Source organism: Monodon monoceros, unplaced genomic scaffold (genome assembly GCF_005190385.1).
Source record: "Monodon monoceros isolate NGI ecotype Baffin Bay Population unplaced genomic scaffold, NGI_Narwhal_1 Super_Scaffold_16, whole genome shotgun sequence".
In the NCBI taxonomy this organism is placed as follows: Eukaryota; Metazoa; Chordata; class Mammalia; order Artiodactyla; family Monodontidae; genus Monodon; species Monodon monoceros.
In genome coordinates, this window is record NW_021703772.1 from 54,267,955 (window position 1) to 54,288,256 (window position 20,302).

The 20,302-nt window shown below is 38.6% G+C and overlaps 1 protein-coding gene and 1 pseudogene across 1 annotated transcript in view; both read left to right on the forward strand.

Annotated features, from left to right (window-relative positions):
- LOC114896569 overlaps nt 1-1,865 on the forward strand; it is a 20,352-nt pseudogene extending 18,487 nt beyond the window's left edge.
- Nucleotides 1,866-4,624: 2,759 nt separating this feature from the next.
- The window catches only part of TTN (titin), a 277,521-nt gene continuing 261,843 nt past the window's right edge, over nt 4,625-20,302 (forward strand). The window contains exons 1-10 of the mRNA XM_029224548.1: nt 4,625-4,837; nt 7,052-7,155; nt 9,408-9,611; nt 11,101-11,388; nt 11,872-11,957; nt 12,066-12,310; nt 16,586-16,901; nt 17,266-17,418; nt 18,083-18,220; nt 19,714-19,845. Of these exons, the coding sequence (XP_029080381.1) occupies nt 7,065-7,155; nt 9,408-9,611; nt 11,101-11,388; nt 11,872-11,957; nt 12,066-12,310; nt 16,586-16,901; nt 17,266-17,418; nt 18,083-18,220; nt 19,714-19,845 (1,653 nt within the window). The 5' untranslated portion in view covers nt 4,625-4,837; nt 7,052-7,064. The remainder of the gene's footprint in view (nt 4,838-7,051; nt 7,156-9,407; nt 9,612-11,100; nt 11,389-11,871; nt 11,958-12,065; nt 12,311-16,585; nt 16,902-17,265; nt 17,419-18,082; nt 18,221-19,713; nt 19,846-20,302) is intronic.

Here is a 20,302-nt window from a genome sequence, read left to right on the forward strand (position 1 = left end):
GAGCAGGAGGAAGACATTTTACCTTTAACCCTTGAAGAGAAGGAAAACAAAGAACACTTAAAATCTTTATTTGAAATTTTGATTCTTATGGGAAAACAGACCATACCTCTGGATGGACATGAAGCTGATGAAATCCCAGAAGGTCTCTTTACTCCTGATAACTTTCAAGCCCTGCTGGAGTGCCGGGTCCATTCTGGTGAAGAGGTTCTGAGAAAGTGCTTTGAGACAACGGCAGTGAACACATTATTCTGTTCGAAAACACAGCAGAAAAAGATGCTAGAGATCTGTGAGAGCTGCATTCGAGAAGAAACCCTCAGGGAAATGAGAGACTCTCATTTCTTTTCCATCATCACGGATGATGTGGTGGACATAGCAGGGGGAGAACACCTGCCTATGTTGGTGAGGTTTGTTGACGAATCTCACAACCTGAGAGAGGAATTTGTGGGCTTCCTGCCTTATGAAGCTGATGCAGAAATTTTGGCTGTGAAATCTCACACTACAGTAACTGAGAAGTGAGGATTAAACATGGAGTACTATCGTGGCCAGGCTTACAATTGTGTCCAGTGGATTTTCTTCCAAAATGAAAGTTTTTGCTTCTAGACTTTTAGAGAAATATCCACAAGCTGTCTACACACTCTGCTCTTCCTGTACCTTAAGTATGTGGTTGGCAAAATCAGTGCCTGTTATGGGAGTATGTGTCCCATTAGGATCAGCTGAGGAAGTTCTTTCTTCCATCGATCAGCACAACTGCTTTTAGAGCTTGACAGTGTAATTTCTGTCCTCGTTCAGAACAATGAAGAAAGGGGCAAAGAACTGAAGGAAATTTGCCATTCTCAGTGGCCAGGCAGGCATGATGCTTTTGAAATCTTAGTGGACCTCCTACAAGCACTTGTTTTATGTTTAGATGGTATAATAGTGACACAAATGTTAGATGGAATAACTGCATGGCTGGCCGAGCATTTGTACTCTGTAGTGTGGTAACAGATTTTGATTTCATCGTTACCATTGTTCTTGAAAATGTCCTATCTTTTACAAGAGCCTTTGGGAAGAATCTTCAGGGGCAGACCTGAAGGTCATCAGACCTCTGATGTCTTCTTTGCAGCTAGTAGTTTCATGGCAGGGCTACATTCACAAAATGAAGTGATGGAAAATATCGAAGTTTATCATGAATTTTGGTTTGAGAAAGCCACAAATTTGGCCACCAAACTTGATATTCAGATGAAACTCCCAGGGAAATTTCTCAGAGCTCATCACAGTAACCTGGAATCTCAGCTAACCTCTGAGAGTTACTACAAAGAAACTCTAAGTGTTCCAACAGTGGAACACATTATTCAGGACCTGAAAGATGTATTCTCAGAACAGCACCTCAGAGCTCTTAAATGCTCATCTCTGGTACACTCTGTCATGGGACAGCTCAAATTCAATACATCAGAGGAGTATCATGCTGACATGTACAGAAGTGATTTACCTAATCCTGACACACTCTCTGCTGGGCTGCGTTGTTGGAGAATCAAGTGGAAACACAGAGAGAAAGATGTAGAACTTCCACCCACTACTTATGAAGCCCTTCATCTGCCAGACATCAAGTTTTTTCCTAATGTTTATGCATTATTGAAGGTTCTGTATATTCTTCCTGTGATGAAGGTTGAAAATGAACACTATGAAAACGGGCAAAAGCATCTCAAAGCATACCTGAGGAACACTTTGACAGACCAAAGGTCAAGTAACTTGGCTTTGCTTAACATAAATTTTGATATAAAACATGATTTGGATTTAATGGTGGATAAGTGTACAAGTAAGTACACAAGTGTACAAGTAAGTCAGAGCTTCCTACAGATAATTCAGAAACCAATGAAAATACCTGAGACTTTTTTTTTAACATCTTTATTGGAGTATAATTGCTTTACAATGGTGTGTTAGTTTCTGCTTTATAACAAAGTGAATCAGCTATACATATACATATATCCCCATATCTCCTCCCTCTTGTGTCTCCCTCCCACCCTCCCTATCCCACCCTGCTAGGTGGTCACAAAGCGCCGAGCTGATCTCTCTGTGCTATGTGGCTGCTTCCCACTAGCTATCTATTTTACATTTGGTAGTGTATATATGTCCATGAAGATACATAAGAGACTTTTAAAACAGGCTTTCTCTTATATATGATATTTGAAAAAAACTGTAAGAAATTTGAAAATGTCTTACAGAAAAGTTGTAAGGTGTACGTAGGCCACTTAATCACTGAATATCTTGACCTGTAGGCCCCCCATTGAGTACATTAGTCATTGATAATCTGCCTGTTTAAATGGCCCGTTTCAACTCCCATACTTTGGAGACCTAACTGTTCTTCCAGAAGATAGCATTGAAAGTACCATGTTACACTCTGTGATCTCTGCTAATGGCACTTTGGAATTGTATTAGTTAAGTCATTTTAGACATAACATTTATCACTGTGGATCCAATTGTCAAGTATTGAGTTATCAGTTCTTTGAAGAAATAAATTGTGAGGAGGTACGGGAGGAAGGAATACATTTTATAAACATTACAATGAAGCTCATGACTGACCTTTGAATATTAGGAGTTTTAAGTATGCTGTAAAAAATCTGTAAGGGACAGTTAAGAAAATTATCAGACTGTAATAGAAACATGTGAGCTCGCCAAACAAGGATTTCAGTGTAGATTCTGTCTTTATCAAATGAAGTTAAAGGGACAAGTTATAGTTAAAGTTTGAATGGAAGAGCCTTCCCTTGTTCCACATCCGGTTGTTGCTGTTTGCATTCCTTTATTGAGCCTACATCTTCATAAGCTTTTTGGCAGGTATATGTTGAACACTTCTGTTTCATGGTCAAGACAGGATCAGAGGCCATGGATACTGACAACTGATTTGTCTGTTTTCTTCTGTCTTTTTTCATGACTGTATCTACTGCCTCATCTTGATTTACAAGCAAAACCTAGAAAACCCACAAAAATAAGTGTTTTGTGGTTTATCTAGGAATAATACAGAAAATATTGCTGTCATTTTTGGTGAAGAAAATCAATTTTGTATAGTTTATTTCAACCTAAATAAAATGTGTATTTTGTTTAAAAAAATAAAAGCATATATACATACACGCACTCACCACACACACACACTTGCACACATTTTAAATAGATAACCAGTTAGTTATCTATTTAACAATGCAAATCAGAAAGATCACATGACATTTCTAGTCTAGCTTCACTTTATGACTGGCAGGTTGCCTGTAACATAGTCTCTAATTGGGAATAATTTTTAAGATATATAACATGAAACTAGTTGTTTCTGAATAAAGCAATCAAACAGGATTTTGCCAGGTAGCGTCTGTAGTAGGAAAAATAATACCAACAATACAAATATCACTGCTTAAGAAAAGAAGACAAATGTTTAAATAAATATGTCATCTTGTCTATATAGCTATATTACATAAGTTGTCCAGTATATTTTATTCCTGTTTAATGTTAACAAGTTAATCACTTTATAAATAATTACCAAGAATGAAATACTCAGGAAGTTGAAAAGTCTAATGCATGGTCTTCCACATCAGGGGAAATTTTTATTACAGACGTAAATTTAACTTAAAATTTTAGTCTTTTATTAAGAAAAATCTCTTTTTATTATCAACAAGACAATTTTCTTCCCTCTTAGTGAAGCTTTACAAGTCTCTCAGCTGAACTATTTTAAAGCTCTTCTGGTATGCTCTTTTGTATTTGAAATATCTGTTGCTTGAAATTAAATTCAGTTCTAAAATAGCAACTATATCATCTCCTAACTACTTCCCATTAGTAAGAGCAAACTCCAGAGATTAGTAAGGCAGCTTTCATGTGCCTGAAAAAGAACCCTATGGATGTTTTAAACAAAAGATTTGGCTGCTCATTAAGGATCAGTGCATGTATATTTGTAAATATTAATGCCAGAAAAAAAATGAAATCTGGAAAAAAGAAATCCTTACACTGTCTAGGCTAAATCTAAACAGAGTTCAGATTTTGCCTCTCAACTTTATTTCTTGCAGGGCTGTATAAACACTTAGCTCATTAACATTGGCTTAACTCTCCCCAAAGTACAAGTGGATTCTGGAGAAAGTAGATAGTATAAATGAGCTCTCTTCAGTGCTGAGGTTTTTAGGCACTGGTTCTTCAAAAAAAAAAAACGGTGAAGTCTTACGCATGAGATAAACTCCCTCATCTGTTGTCATGATTGACAGGTCCATTTGCTTGGTTGTATGGGGGAAGGGAACAGGAATGGGGCCTCACTCAGGGCAGAGTCCTCAGGTTTGGAGCTGTTTTGTATAATTGCCCACAAGTGTTTTCTATTGCCACAAATTCTCCTCAGACCAGTTATTTTCAGATTTTAACATGGGCAACAAGTGCTCTTCCCCAAGCCTCAACAGAGTTAGTTTTTAAATACGGTTCTATTCCCTTGGTAAAGCCCCTTTTGAGATGCTAAATTTAGCACTGCCAATCAGAAGAACAGGTGGTCTGCGCCGCTCGCTACCAGATAGGTCCCGCTCCCATCATGCTTTCCTGGGAGAGCCAATCAGCCAGCGCCCTGCCCTGAGATGTGGGGTTGTCAGCAGATCTGGCAAATATAAGGGCTGGGCCCGACCCTGACTCGTGAGCAGTCGTGCATTCCCAGCCTCGCCTCGGGTGTAGGGATTGCATAGAAAAGCAAAACTACACAGTCTTGACTGTGTAGTTTTGTTTTTAAGTTTAGAGGCTCACCGATTCATGTTGGAGATGGTCGAAAAAACCAACTCTAGATAGGACGTCGTTTCAGAAGCAACCTTGGGCTTAGTCCCACCCTTTTTGGGCACTCCTGAGAAATCAGGTGAGCAGCATTTTTTCTTTCTTATTAGTAGAATCCCTCCCTTATCGGTTTCTAGTTCCGCATTTTCTTTGTATGCTAAATGCCTATATGGAGGTGTTTGTCTGACTACTTGGTGCTGGTTCTGATCCTCTATTTGAATCTGCTTGTTAAATTCTGTTTTGAAATATGTGAAGGCTTTTCCTTTCAAAAGTTCGATGCTTTAGCATATCAGCAAGTCAGTGATTCAAATTGTTTAAATGCACCTAACATTCTAAAAGTATTAAAAGTTGAGGTCTGAAATGGTGATAGAAATGCTTGCTTCTTTTATAGACTTTTTTTGTTTGTTGAGAATGTTCAAGGTTATATTACTCAGTGATAAAGTGAGACACACCAAGAATAGCTCTGATAAAATGCATGTGGTATCAGCTACACCCTGATGACTTTTTAAGGGAATCAACTGCTGAGGTATCAGTTGCAGGACAGTGACAGAACACTTGCCTGCTGTCAGTCAATGCTGGAGAGTTTATTTTGGGAGTATGACATTTTAGATGCATACCTTCAGCCATAATTAGACAAAGGCCTCTCAAGAGCAAATGCTAAAGCAACAAAATTTACCTGAACAGTAGGAATAGAAGACCTGTTTAGGCCAGTTAATTGCAATATATTTAGAAATTTGGAAAAAAAGAAAAACAATATAATTGTTTTCTAAAATACTCAGCATTTCATTATGTATTTTAGATCAACTCATAATCAAATTATATGATATAATTGTTGATGCTAAGAAGGGTAAGAAATAATGTTTTAGAGACTTCTTATTTCAAATTAGACCTTGATTTCCCATCTTCCTGGAATTAGATTACTAATTGTAAATGCCTATAAATACATAGGTATATAAAACATAAATGGTGTAAAAGAATATAGCTATTTTTAGAAGATGCACTCGCTCAGAAACAGGAAGAGTTTGACGCAAAAAGTTATTTTTGTGTCCTAAGGATAATATGCTACACTAAGAAGTTCTTGGTAACAGTTTCTTTTGGATATTATCTGAATTTTTCAAATACAAATGTTATTGTCTCAGAGAATTCTAGTTTCATTTTCTTTTTAACTAAAAAGTTACAATAATGTACAGAATTAGATGATTGCTCCACACACTTTTAATAAATAGAGAATTTTATGAAAAATAGTAATGAAGCCATTGACAACTGAGAATCTGCTTTTTATATCAGAATAGTGGAATAGTCACATTCAATAACAAGGTATTTATGTCTCAGAAATTTCTTCTCGTAATCTCTCTAAAACTGATAGGCAAAGTACTTGCTTCCACTTAACAAAACAACTTAACTGCCGATTTCGTGTTAATTTCTTTGATTTTTAGTATTTGTGCTATGAAAGCATAGGTGCTTTCACTTCAACTGCATCGCAGACCAGCCTTCCATTTTTCAGAGTTTGCACATTGTTCCTTATTAAGAACTCAAGTCAGTTGCAGATCTATAATAAATACTGGCCTGCTCAGTTAAATTCAAACTTTTCCTGAATATTCACTTCAACAGTAGCAACATTTACTGAACAGTCACCGTATGAAGAAATATTAAGGACTAAAAAACACTGTATGCTGTCTACAAAAGGTTTGCATAGTGGACCAGGCTTTCCAAAACTTTTCAAGTTAGGAAAGAAATTGCAAAGTTCAAGTTTTTAGTTTTGGTGACTATTTAAAATAATCACCTGGGTTACTTAAGGTAATAGTGCCTGAATCTATGTCAACTTTATAAATACAGATACAGTGTCTGAAAAATATTGGGAGGAAGGAAATTTTTTAAAATAATTCTTTCTGACATTGAACCGATGAAAAGATTCGTTTTACACTTTTCACACATATCTTCTATTATTTGTCAGTACCCCCAGCTTCCTCCAGCTTTCCCTTTCTCCCAACTCTCTCTCAGATTTCCCACCTTCGGTAAGACTGAATTTCCCTCTTCGACCACTAGGGTACATTCCTTGCTCTGCTTGCTTCGATTTTTTTTTTTTCTATCCCCCCTTAGACGCGCTACTCTGTTAGGCTATAAGTCAACTCAGAGGCCAAATTCAGGCCACAAAAGAGAAGGCCTGCCCATCACTCTGGGCCCACAGATGATCTGAGAAGCAACCCATTTGGAAAATGTGTGTCTGCCATCTTCAGAGTAGCTCCAGAATGGCCCTAAGCTGTGACCTTCTAATTTCTTTTCTCTTCCTTTTCAGAGTGCCTAAAAAGATGACAACTCAAGCACCGACGTTTACGCAGCCGTTACAAAGCGTTGTGGTACTGGAGGGTAGTACCGCAACCTTTGAGGCTCACATTAGTGGTAAGCTCACACGTCCACACTGTCCCTTTTTCTTCTCTGTCTCCTGTCCATTAACTTTGCTGTAGGACTTGACAGCAAGTTTAAGCCTTGCTTTGACTTTGTGAAATGGGCCCACTTCTATGGAAGGGTCATTGTAAGAGTATACTGTTCACAGAGTTCCTACAAAATCTGACAATATAATGGCTTGAAAATGTTTTATTCATATTTATAATTCCACAAAGCAAAATAAATAGCATTGGATTAAATTAGCTGTCAGAATCCAGGTGCTAAATAGGACCAAATTTGGTCATTCTATCTTTGGATTCAGCTGCAGAGCCAGACTGGAAGCCAAGAACTCCAGCCCAATAGGGGCCAGTCATGGAGCTGCTGGGCGAGTAGCCTGTGTGCCTGAGCCTCTGTGGGTTTACATGGAAAATAACAGTACAACAGACTTTCCTCAGTGGCAGAACGTTCAGTGATGAGCTAACTCCTAAGTATTTTATTATTTTATTTTCAATCTTTATTAAGTGATTCTAGTCAATGAAAAGATTTTCCAATCATTTTGAAAGGACACCCCAAAATAATATATGTCACTCTGGTTCACATATTAAAGAGAAACAAACATTAACCCTACAATTGTATTTAACAGGAAGTTCTTCTGTCTCTTTTTTTCCTTCTTTTTCTTCTTTATAATTCAGTTTAGGGATGGTTTTGAAAATGGATGGTTTCTGGGACCTATCATCGTGTGACAAAATGGGGATAATCTATGAACTATATTGTAAATAATCTCAAAATTATTTAATCTCAAATTTATTTAATCAATATTTTCTCCTGCAGTATTATAACTGGTCATGTAAGATTTTATGGATTAATTAAAAGTTGATGCTTCATGTACCTCTATGATACACTGTTCCTCTTTTTTTTTTCAACTTTATGGCTTATAATAAAGATGTAAAATGAGATTTCCTTTTCCTTTCTCTTTCCTTTTGTTTTCGGTCTATGTACCAATCTTATTCATAACTGGATAACACTTTATTTTACATTGCACAAATAACATATAATCATTCTTCAATTTCTATTGTATATGTATATAGAAATGTATAGAGACCAGTTCAATTCTTCTCTTGTATGATAATCTCTGACTTCCAAATAATTTAATTATTTATCTTGTAACACTCAGTAACTTCTGAATTGAGCAGAACACATATGGCTTCAGTGGGAAGTTTGCCTGCTTGTGGAGTAATGGAATCTGGCTTCCTCATAACTCCTTGTTCCTTCACACTTTGTGCTAATACATTCTTAGAAAAACACCACTGAAAATATTTGAACACCCATGAATTCGTTAAATAAACTATTCACTTGGCCACAGTGGGAGATTGGCTAATATAAGGACAACAAAATAAACTTTCTCTCGCTTATTCTCACCTCCTCAGTTTAAGGAGTTAGATCACCAGCCTTCATGCCAAAGGCCAAATAAACCGTGCTCTGAATTTGCCTCATGCCTTCCGAATGCAGAATTTTAGTATACTTAAAGCATCCAGCTGTGTACATGTAGTCATTAGCTCCATGACTCATGGTGGGTGAAGAGAATTTGACTTTTCTACCTGCAACTCCAAGTATCCATGTTATTCTGAAAGACTTGGTTCGGCATCATCTCTTATTGTATGAGAAGCCGCCCCTCCTTTGTATGGCATTTTTACTGAAGCACATTTGAAAGGCAGGAGAGGTCAGGAAGACAGTGTCCCTGTAACCCAGAGGAGGTAGAGGGCTGAGCGTGTTCTCTTGTGCTTATTAGGCTGAACTTTTAGATCCCTTTGCTGCTTTTGTTCTTCACTTGTTTTTGAAGAGGACAACAGTCACTTTTTATCTCACCGTTTCCTTGGCTCTTCATTTTTATAAATCTCCTTCATGATTTTAATGATGTCTATTAAATTGCATCAGATAGAACCTTGGGCAGGAGGGCAGGTGATGGCAATTCTGGTCCTCTGTGTGCCACTGCCAGCTGAGGGACCTTGGAAAAATCATTGACCCTCTTTTGGCTTCAGTTTCCTCCCCTATAGAATGAAGGTGCTGGCCTCCACGTGAACCCACAGACCTTCCTAATGGTCTGTAAGTTTACACTTTCATCACACAGCTGTCAAATTTTCACTATCATTAAATAGCATGACTCTCTGGATAGCTTTTATGGTTTAGGGCGAGGAAGTGAACATAATGGGACAGAACAGAGGACTTTGCAGTGCCCCAAACATAAAGATGAATTCTTTGTTCTCCAGGTTTCCCAGTTCCTGAGGTGAGCTGGTTTAGGGATGGCCAGGTGATTTCCACTTCCACTCTGCCCGGCGTGCAGATCTCCTTTAGCGATGGCCGCGCTAGCCTGAAGATCCCCGCCGTGACTAAAGCCAACAGTGGACGATACTCCCTGAGAGCCACCAATGGATCTGGACAAGCGACTAGTACTGCTGAGCTTCTCGTGACAGGTAGGCTTTAGGGGACCTGCCTGTCCCCTGCACCACCCCCGGAGCGCATCTCCAGGATCTGGGGAAGGGAGTCCCCCAAAAGCTACTGAGCACAAGCAGATGCATCTCAAATCTAGAGAAGGGCCCACTGGACACTGCATTGATAGCAAAGTTGTTTGTCTTTTGGAATTTGGTTTTCCTCAAAAAAGTGGCTGAGAACTAGTTCCTCTATACACATATTAAGCATTCAAAATTATATTAAGGAAATATTAAAAATCGTGTTTCTGAGCAAGTAGAAAGGCTTGGAGCCTTGTCTATATGCCTGCTAAGGAAATATGCGTATCTCCAGGAATTCACACTTTAACAAGCACATAGATGATTCTGATACCAGTGGTCCACAGACCACCCATTTAAGAAATACTGCTCTAGGCTATAACATTTAATAATGCTTCATTTACTTTCCATTTCTAAAAACATTGCACAGTAAGCATACACAGAAATAGGGCAAATGCTTGTTTATTATTCAAATGCAGGACACAGTTTCCCCACAAAAGTTACCACAAGTCTTCGTGGTCTCTGTCATTTTTCTCCATCCTTTACTTCTTTGTAAGACATTAGTACAAAGAACATTGCATTACTTCACACATTACATAACAATATCTTTCATGAGCTGCATAATGTTATATATGTTTATCCAATAAACTATACGTTCAGCACTGTTTAAGTATAGGGCTATCATTGACCAAAACAGAAGGAACATCACGTAACATTAGGTATGAACTTTAACATACATCCAGAAAATTCAGAAAGGGAAAATGCACAAGGTTGACAGCATCTGCTGTTGTTTATTACTCAAAAACATGTCAAGATTAATCCCACTCACCCTTCACATTTATTTTATTAAAAATTTCTTCCAGCATAATTAGCCAAAAAAATCCCCTTTCTGTAGCATCTAACATTAAATCGTGTCATTATTTGGATTAACATTTTAAATGCAAGTACATATTTGGGTTATTTGAATACTGATTAAGTTGGAGCCAATTTAGGATTTTTTTAATTTAAATTAAAATTTAATGATTCTGTAAGTCACAGGTGTATCCAGCAAACCAACCACTGGAATTCATTTTAGTGCAACTTCCTGAAATATGTAAAGTTATCTTAACATATTAATATAGTGCTAGATGTGAAGTTGGGAGGAAGTGCAGGAAATATCCTCTAGAAATGTCATAACAAGATCTAGGCTTTTTCTTTAAAAAAAAAAAAATGTGGTGGCCTAGAGCAGCTAAACAAGACAAAGCAAATCAAATATGGTGGCGGGGTGCCCTCTGCCACCTCCTGGCTCTGCTCTTACTGTCATCTGATGGATGAGCTGGGCTCAAGGACAGTCAAGCATGTTTGGTTCAGCTAGCCATTGCCTGGTTTGGACACCAGAGCTGTAATCATTTAAAAATAGATTGTTGGGAGTGCCCTGGCTGGTGCCAGTCCTAATTTTCTTCCCTTCCCGCTGCAGCGGAGACAGCACCACCCAACTTTGTTCAACGGCTGCAGAGCATGACCGTGAGACAAGGAAGCCAAGTGCGACTCCAAGTGAGAGTGACTGGAATCCCTACACCTGTGGTGAAGTTCTACCGGGATGGAGCTGAAATCCACAGCTCCCTTGATTTTCAAATTTCACAAGAAGGCGACCTCTACAGCTTACTGATTGCGGAAGCGTACCCTGAAGACTCTGGTACTTATTCAGTAAATGCCACCAATAGCGTTGGAAGAGCTACTTCCACTGCTGAATTACTGGTTCAAGGTATGTGCTGGAGGTTGAGGAACAGGGAGCAGGGAAGGGGAAGGATTTAGGACCAAGTGGGGTCAGAGGTCCACCTGCCTTCCCTCTGGGTCTGGGGATGCTGTGAGTTGAAATCAAAGCTGGCATTTCAACACCCATGAAAAGTCTCTGAGATTCCTCACAGGAGTTTAGAATCATTGAAGCAATCTGTGGTTTTTAACCCTACTAGAAACTGGGAAGTATTTCAATTAAGTCATCTATGTTTTCAAATTATTGGCAAGCGATGGAATTTTTTTAAAAAAGATTCTAATTAAATTCATATCTAATAATAAATATTTTCTATGTTTAAAGCTAATTTATATTCATACAACATCCAAAACTTTCTGCATTTTTGCCCATTGGGACACACAAAATCTTATTGACTTTGTAGTCAGAATTAACATAATCCCTTTAAAAATGGGTCCTTGTGCTCCCGTCTAAATATTTATCTTTCCCTTCCTACAGGTGAAGAAGTAGTACCCGCTAAAAAGACGAAGACAATTGTTTCGACTGCTCAGATTTCAGAAACACGACAAACTCAAATTGAAAAGGTTTTTGTTTTGTTTTTTTTAATATATACTGTCAGGTTTTAAGCCTTTCAGATTGTTTCTTCATCAACAATTCCTCCTCACCATGGGCTTTGTTTTTCTCTTTTACAGAAGATTGAAGCCCACTTTGATGCCAGATCAATTGCAACAGTTGAGATGGTAATAGATGGTGCCACGGGGCAACAGCTGCCGCATAAAACACCTCCCAGGATTCCTCCTAAGCCAAAGTCAAGGTCTCCCACACCACCATCCATTGCTGCCAAAGCACAGTTGGCTCGACAGCAGTCCCCATCGCCGATAAGACACTCCCCGTCCCCGGTCAGACATGTGCGGGCACCGACCCCATCTCCGGTCAGGTAAAGCCTTTTAAAAGAGATCATTATGCATTTTCAAATTAGGTTTAATCCAATAAGATGAGAGATAAAAGGAAGAAATAAGAAATGGAGGGTGTCATAAAGGAGGTAAACCAAAAAGACACTGGTTATGATTTTCACAAATCCTCACTGTCCACTGGTAAATTGGAGAACTTTATAAACTCTAATTCTGAATTCTTATTTGTATACCATTTAATATCTGCTTTAGGAGTCAAGAAAAAGCACAGCGAAATGAGAAGAGCACAGAATTTAGGGTTGGAAGCCCTGCGTTCACTCAGCTTGATTACTTGTTAAAATGTGACTTAGAAAATAATTATAATAATATAATTATCACTAATATACATTGACCACTTTCTCTATGTCAGACATTTGATTGGCACTCTGTGTATATTATCTCATTAAATATTCATAGCAACCTCTAAGAACTATCACCCCTAATTTTATAGCTAGGTGACCAGAGCTAAAGAAGTTAAATAATTTGTTTAAGGTCTTAGTTGTGTCATTTGTAAATTATAGAGAAACACAGTAAGAATTATCTCAAGGTGTGTTGTGAGGGTTCAGTGAGATAATTAGTTGAAGGTTTCTTGTAGATATAAAATAATTATACAAGTGTTCTTCTGCTCTAATAATAAGTAAAACCTTCTAAATATTTTGCATGTGCTTATGTTATTTTGTCTAGAATATAAAATGGATTTCTGTTAGGTTTCTATGCTTAGTTAATATGGAGGTATATTAGAAAGTAAGAATGTATCATCAGGGCTCAGAAACTATTGGGTTGGCCAAAAAGTTTTCATAACATTTTACAGAAAAACGCGAATGAACTTTTTGGCCAATCCAATATATAAGCAAGTATAAATTATCCATAGCAAATTTGAAACTTTGGGATTTAGCTTAACATGCTGAGGTTTTTTTTACATGATAAACTGATAAAAGGGGAAAATTTGGAATAAATAAAAAAGTGATTCTTGACCAATTTAATTTTTTAAATGTAGAGAAAATTCCCCTGCCACAAAAAATTTTAAAAGAAGAATAATAAGTGGATAGTTGATCTAAAAAATATTCAAACTTATTGTGAAGTTACTGTAATCAAAACGGTATGGTATTGGTAAATGAATAGAAAATACATGGGCAAAGCAGAACAGAGCGTCCAGAAATAGAATTCAAGTATCCAGGAAATTCAATGTTTAATCAAAGTGACCTTTCAGTTCAGTGGGGAAAAGGATATTTTACTCGATAAAGAATGCTGGCCCAGTTAACTATCCATTTGGGAAAAACCGAATATAAACTTGTACCTACACTATTTACAGAATAAATCTCAGCTTGACTAAAGAGCTAAATTAAAAAATAAATCACAAAAAAAAAAAGCGAAGAAAATTTGTGAAAACAACTGTAGGGAAGAGCTTTTAAAAATAGATTTACAGACTCAACAACATAAAAATAAAAATTTATGTATGGCAAAAGCAAGGTCATTGCTACACCAAACAGTGTATTTGTGGAAAAAATTTAAGGGTGCCTCTTCCTCGAGATATGTCATTGCCTCTGCCATAAAATATTAAAACAAGCATATAGTGGCTACAGTGTGAATTGTACAAGCCTAGAAACAGTGCATAATCTACACAACTGTACATGTTGATACTGGATAAGACCCTATAAATAAGCAAATGCAAACCGTGGATCTCGGGGGAAATGTTTGCAATACTTATGACAAAGGACTAATACACCAGATGTATCAAAAAGCTTCCACAAATTAATTATTAAAGAAAAAACAAGCAGCACAAATGAAAAAAAATTGACAAAAGACAAGCATTTCACACCAGAGGCAATGTAATGTCCAACAAATATATGGAAAAATGCCAGATATTTTCCAGTCTTTATTATAGTGGCCACTTTAAAGATATTGGTAAACACTAATATGAAGCCTTGACCAAAAAGCTAGTTTCAAAAACGTGTCTGGCTATCAAAAAAAGTGTTCTATCTCAAGCTAACTCCAAGTTTGCATACCACGAAATCACAAGACAGGCCGCATGTGATTTCTGGGGGAGATAACAACCTCACTGTATTTTTAATCCAAGCCTAAGAGTCATTTAGAATTACAGAGCTTCCCTGATTCTATGGAGTATTTTGACTGTCTTAGAAGTACTGAGAATTCATTGATAACAATCCCAATTATTTAGCCCCCCAAATTTGCTTTAAAATAAGAAATTTAAATATCAATTTGTGGAGAAAATAATGGTTATCCAGGATAGACAATTTCCTAAAATGTCTCACAGTCTAATCTTGATTTTTGTTGTAGAGAAAGGCAAATATATTTCATTGAATAAGGTGCATTGTATCTAGCTGTGACCAGGTGATTATTTTCTTTTTATTGTAAGAGCAGAAATAAGCACTTTCCTATAATGACTCAAATTACATTGATTTTCACAGTTATGGGCTTACCTGCAACCTGCTGCTAATCACTCATGTCATGCTAATCATGTCTTTAACTCTATTTGAATTAGACCCACTTTACTAGGTACAGCAAGAACAAGACATGGGTTGAAACTTGGAAATACATGTCACTTTGCTTTTCTTCAATTGGTGTAAACCCTACGTTATTCTAAACTGGTCTTTGTTATGGTTCTAAGGCAATCACTTTCAGAGTAGATACTTGTTCCCCTAGATCTACCTTTAGTTGATCACAACTCCATTTATAAAATGTAAATTGATTTTCACCTAAAAACCCTTCTTCAAGAAAATGATTGAACATTTCTTCATGAAACTGGTTAATATTGTAATGTACTATTAATTTACTCTGTAATTTAGAGCAGATATCAACTGTACCTTGAGCCTTAATTAGAATAATTGTTTCATTTATGATCAGTGTAAGTTAAATACCCTATGTAGTGACAGAATACATTTATAAACATTTTCCTGCATGTAGTGGTTAAATGCAATGGTAAGGCAATACTGCCACCTAGAGGGAAAAGTATAATAAACCCTTTGGATCAAGAATTAAATTATGAAAAATTTCATCTTAAAATAATGCCTGGAATTATTACTATAGATTAGGAGCTGTCATTTTTGTCTGTAAATGCCTTGATTCAGTACCCAGATTCTTGAACTGATGCTATTTCAGTTTGGACACACATAAAAAACGATGAAAACTGTTTTGGAAGAAACCACTTTATCAATTTAATCAAGAACTATAGAATCCTTAGGTTTCAAGTTATCCACTATAAGGATATTTAAAAGAAGTCCAGAGTACAATACAATGAGGGCGAGGGTAAACAAAGACAGAATAAATTTAAAACAGCAGTTCACCATACTTTGACCAGAACAGCAGTTTGCAAAGTGCATTGCACAGCCTACACCCAAAAAAGTTCAGCAAAAAGAGTAATAAGAAAGCCTTGCAATTCACAGGGCATATGGGCATGATGAAGGCTGTGGGAAATCCTGCAGGAAAATAAAAAAAAGGTTTACCTTGTTTAGCCTTGAGCTGCACAAGCATTTTGATTACAGAAACCTTTCTTCCTTCAACACCTGTTTGACGTCCCCTCGCCCCCACCCGCCCCCCAGAATTGGGAGTACAGAGAAATTTAGAGTTATGGTTACCATATTTGCCGTGTCCTTTCTTTGACTGTATTTTAAGGACACGCCTTCTGCTGTCTTGACTTTTCTAAACACGAAAAGGTGGGGCAGGGCACAGAATTCTTTAGTTTAGGATTAAATCTGATTCTCTTACAGAATTACCGCAGATGAAAATAAGGCTTACTGAGATTTAAAACAAATTACTTTCAAGTACATTATTTGCCTCTGTATAGGTTATTGAGCCACGGATTTTATTTTTATTTTTTAAATTTTATTTATTTATTTTTGGCTGCATTGGGTCTTCATTGCGGCGCACGGGCTTTCTCTTGTTGCGGTGGCTTCTCTTGTTGCGGAGCACGGGCTCTAGGTGTGCACCCTTCAGCAGTTGCAGTGCGTGGGCTCAGCAGTGTGGCTCACAGGCTCTAGAGTGCAGGCTCAGTAGTTGTGGCGCACGGGCTTAGTTGCTCCGCAGCATGTGGGATCTTCTTGGACCAGGGATCCAACCCGTGTCCCCCGCATTACCTGGCGGATTCTTAACCACTGCACCACCAGGCAAGTCCCAAGCCATGGATTTTAAAACTCTTCCTTAAATTAAACACTTCCAGATTTTTCTTCCTTTATTCATATCTGATGACCAAGGGAGTAGTTCCTTGTCTTGGCATTCTTTGACCTCTGTCATTTGATTTTCAGGTCCGTGTCTCCAGCGGGGAGGATCTCCACGTCCCCCATCAGATCCGTTAGGTCTCCGTTACTCGTCCGGAAGGCTCAGATGCCCACCATGCCTCCAGGCCCTGAAGTGCCTCCCCCTTGGAAGCAAGAGGGCTACATGGCTTCATCTGAGTCTGAGATGAGAGAAACCATGGTGACAAGTGCTACTCAGATCAGGACAGAGGAGAGATGGGAAGGGAGATACGGGATCCAGGAGCAAGTGACCATCAGCGGAGCGACAGGGGCTGCCGCCAGTGCTACCTTTGCAGCAGGGGCTGGTGCTGCTGGGACTGCAGAGGTACTGTCAGAGCTTCCTTTCTCTTCCTTTCACATCTGGTTTCTCCCAACAGAACCCTGCCATGAAACGCAGTCTGTGTAGGTTGCAGGGAAAATGCATACGAACATAAGAGTATAACCGAAACTGAAAACCCAATTCGGCTTATGCTCTGTAAAAGCGTTTTTTAATTGGAACAAAGGCTCTAAATCTGTGAGCTTTTCATAAATGTAGGTTTTCACAGTACCTACCATATCTCTCTTGGCAATGATAAATGCTTATGCATGTGTCTACTGTACTCTAGGTGGCTTGGTTTCCACTGTTCTTTTGTATTTTCTACCGTGCGTGTCATTTCACAAAGTAATGTGCTTGGTCACTGCCAATCCAGGTGAAACAAGAAACTGACAAAAGTGCAGCTGTTGCAACCGTTGTTGCTGCTGTTGATATGGCCAGAGTGAGAGAACCAGTTATCAGTGCTGTAGAGCAGACTGCTCAGAGGACAACCACGACTGCTGTGCACATCCAACCTGCTCAAGAACAGGTAGGCCTGGGGCCATGCACACTGAGCTGTGCATGCAATCAATGCTCACATCACTTTGAGGACAACACTGAGCCCACCATGGCCCGGACTTTTAGGTCTTTCGGAGCAGGAGGTGGTCTGTGACCAAAGGTGTTCAAGTTACAAACATTCTAAGTACCTGGTCTAAGTCAGACAGCTAGGCAGGTAAGAGTTAACTCTCAGAAGGTCAAGATAGGAGGTCAGACAAGGTATCCCAAGTATCAGGGCACTCCTGAGTTAAGACAGGCAAAGGTGGCCGAGAAAGTCAGCTGAACAAGACGGTACATGTGCATTCAGAGCTGTAGTTTCAGACCGGTCCATCCAGAGCTCAGTCTCTCCAAGAGCCAGGCAGGAAAACCATTATTTCAGGGCTGCCATTACCTTTCTCTAAGCTTCCCCCAAAGACCTTTGCTTTTACTTTCCTCAAAACAAACGTGACGCTTGATTCATAGCTGAAAGGTGTTATAAATCCAAGATAATTTCCCATCTCATATTTGAATAGATTTTCTGTTATAGTTTAAAATCACTCTAGCTTTCCTCCTTGTCATCTCCTGTGTGACATTTATGTCTTTATCCTGATTTATTATTGTGACTTTTTATATGAGGTGTATTACAGTATTTCTTTCCTTTCCCCTATGAAAATCAGATAAAAAAGGAGGCAGAGAAGACTGCTGTAACTAAGGTGGTAGTGGCCGCCGATAAAGCAAAAGAACAAGAATTGAAAGCAAGAACCAGAGAAGTAATTACCACAGAACAAGAGCAGGTGCACGTAACTCACGAACAGGTGAAAATGGTTTTTGATATGAAATTATTATTGTGATTACCAGCGTCAACACAGATAATGTTTACCACGAAGGGTGTTGTTTCGTGAGCAACACGGTTGTTTCACACTAATAACATCCCCTGTATCTCTGTATCCCTGGGTGCTGGATACCAAAGTCCCTTAGAGTCACCAGACGCTTCCCTTGAGTAGACAAAAGGGACCTCTAGGAACACATAGCAGAAGTAGAAACAGGGGTCTCATCTACACTGGCCTGGAGACGCACTGGCTAAATATGTGACTACGAGGGACGGAGAAGTAGATGCTGAGGTGGGAACTGGGAAGGGTGGAAAAGAACACTGAACACACAGTGCTTTGAAAATAGCTTAGCAACTGCTTCCTGACTCCTTAAGAGAACGTTTGAACATGGATTTGAAATGAGATGGAGAGCATGGCCTTCTCGGGTGAAATAACCAGAAAAAGTGAAAAAGACAGCCCCATGCTTGGAGGCATTCAGGAGCGAATTAGATGAGGCCAGCTGATAGGGCTCTTGGCCACCCAAGCCGATTGTCAGTTGGGCGGGTTTGGGAAGATACCTCTCAAACCTCTTTTAACCCTGAGATCCTGAATTTCAGTGACGACGCCTAGAATGGCAAAGAGGCAAATGGAGAAAACTGCCCCCCCAGCACCCCCTTTTCCCCCACATATACCTTAGGTGTCCAGATCCAAGCACAGTATCTTCAGGGAGTTAAGGATTTGAAAAACATTTTGCCTGGGATGTGCACAAAACTTTTCTCCCTTTAATGTCTCAATTTTAGAAAAGTAAGTCTTGATATTCCAAACCATCACAATAGTTAGGAAATTTTTCGAAGCAAAATTATCGTATAAATGTGGATTATGAATCATCTATACTTGATTTTTTATATATAAAATTAAAGGGTCAGACAGTATTACTTCTAAGGTCTTCCATTCTAATATCCAGTGCTCTAAGATTTCCTTTAGATGACAAAGTGACACAAAATAATATTGCCATATATCCATTTATAAAAATTGGAAGTCCTTTTTTTTTTGCGGTACGCGGGCCTCTCACTGTTGTGGCCTCTCCCGTTGTGGAGCACAGGCTCCAGACGCGCAGGCTCAGCGGCCATGGCTCACGGGCCCAGCCGCTCCGCGGCATGTGGGATCTTCCTGGACCAGGGCACGAACCCGTGTCCCCTGCATCGGCAGGCGGACCCTCAACCGCTGCATTGGAAGTCCTTTTAAAGAAGACTACACTCTCCAATTCAAAGCAGTGTTGAATCCAATTTTTTTTCTCTAAGCAACATAACTTATGGTTTAGGCAAATAAAGAGCATGAGTATGGTCATATTAATGAAAATGAGATCATTTATTTACTGATATCTCTAGAAAAAGGACTTTTCTTCTTTTACTTCCTATTTTTTTATATTTAGTAAACATTATGTCACTTCCATTAGAGATCGGGAGACAATAAGGTTTTGTTTTTATCATTGATTTCAGATAAGAAAAGAAACTGAAAAGGCATTTGTACCAAAAGTAGTAATTTCCGCAGCTAAAGCCAAAGAACGAGAAACTAGAATAACCGGAGAAATTACTACAAAACAAGAACAAAAACAAATAACACAAGAAATGGTAAGTCAAATTTTGTAAATACCTTGTAATTTGTTGACAAATATCACATTCCAGCCAGCTACATGTACCCTCTAACCAAAACCTCTAAGTGGAAGAGTCTTTTGTGTGTATTATCTTTCTGTTGTTTCTCTATATCTAGTACTTAAACTCTTTCATGATGGAAATTCTGCTCTCATTACACAATTTTCCACTCAACTGATCAGTTTCAAGGAAATTGTCTATCTACTAGAATAGTTTGGGGCACATCAGTGACGTTTCTAGAGCATAATTAAGTGGAAGATAGATATCACTCCAGCCCAGTTATCCACTGGTACAGTCAGTTTTTTCATGCATAGCCTGAGCCCTTGGTCACTTAAATTGTAACACACAAACTTGACATAGTTGGAAGACACATGCATGCATATGCCCCTACACACACACACACACACACACACACACACACACACACACACACACA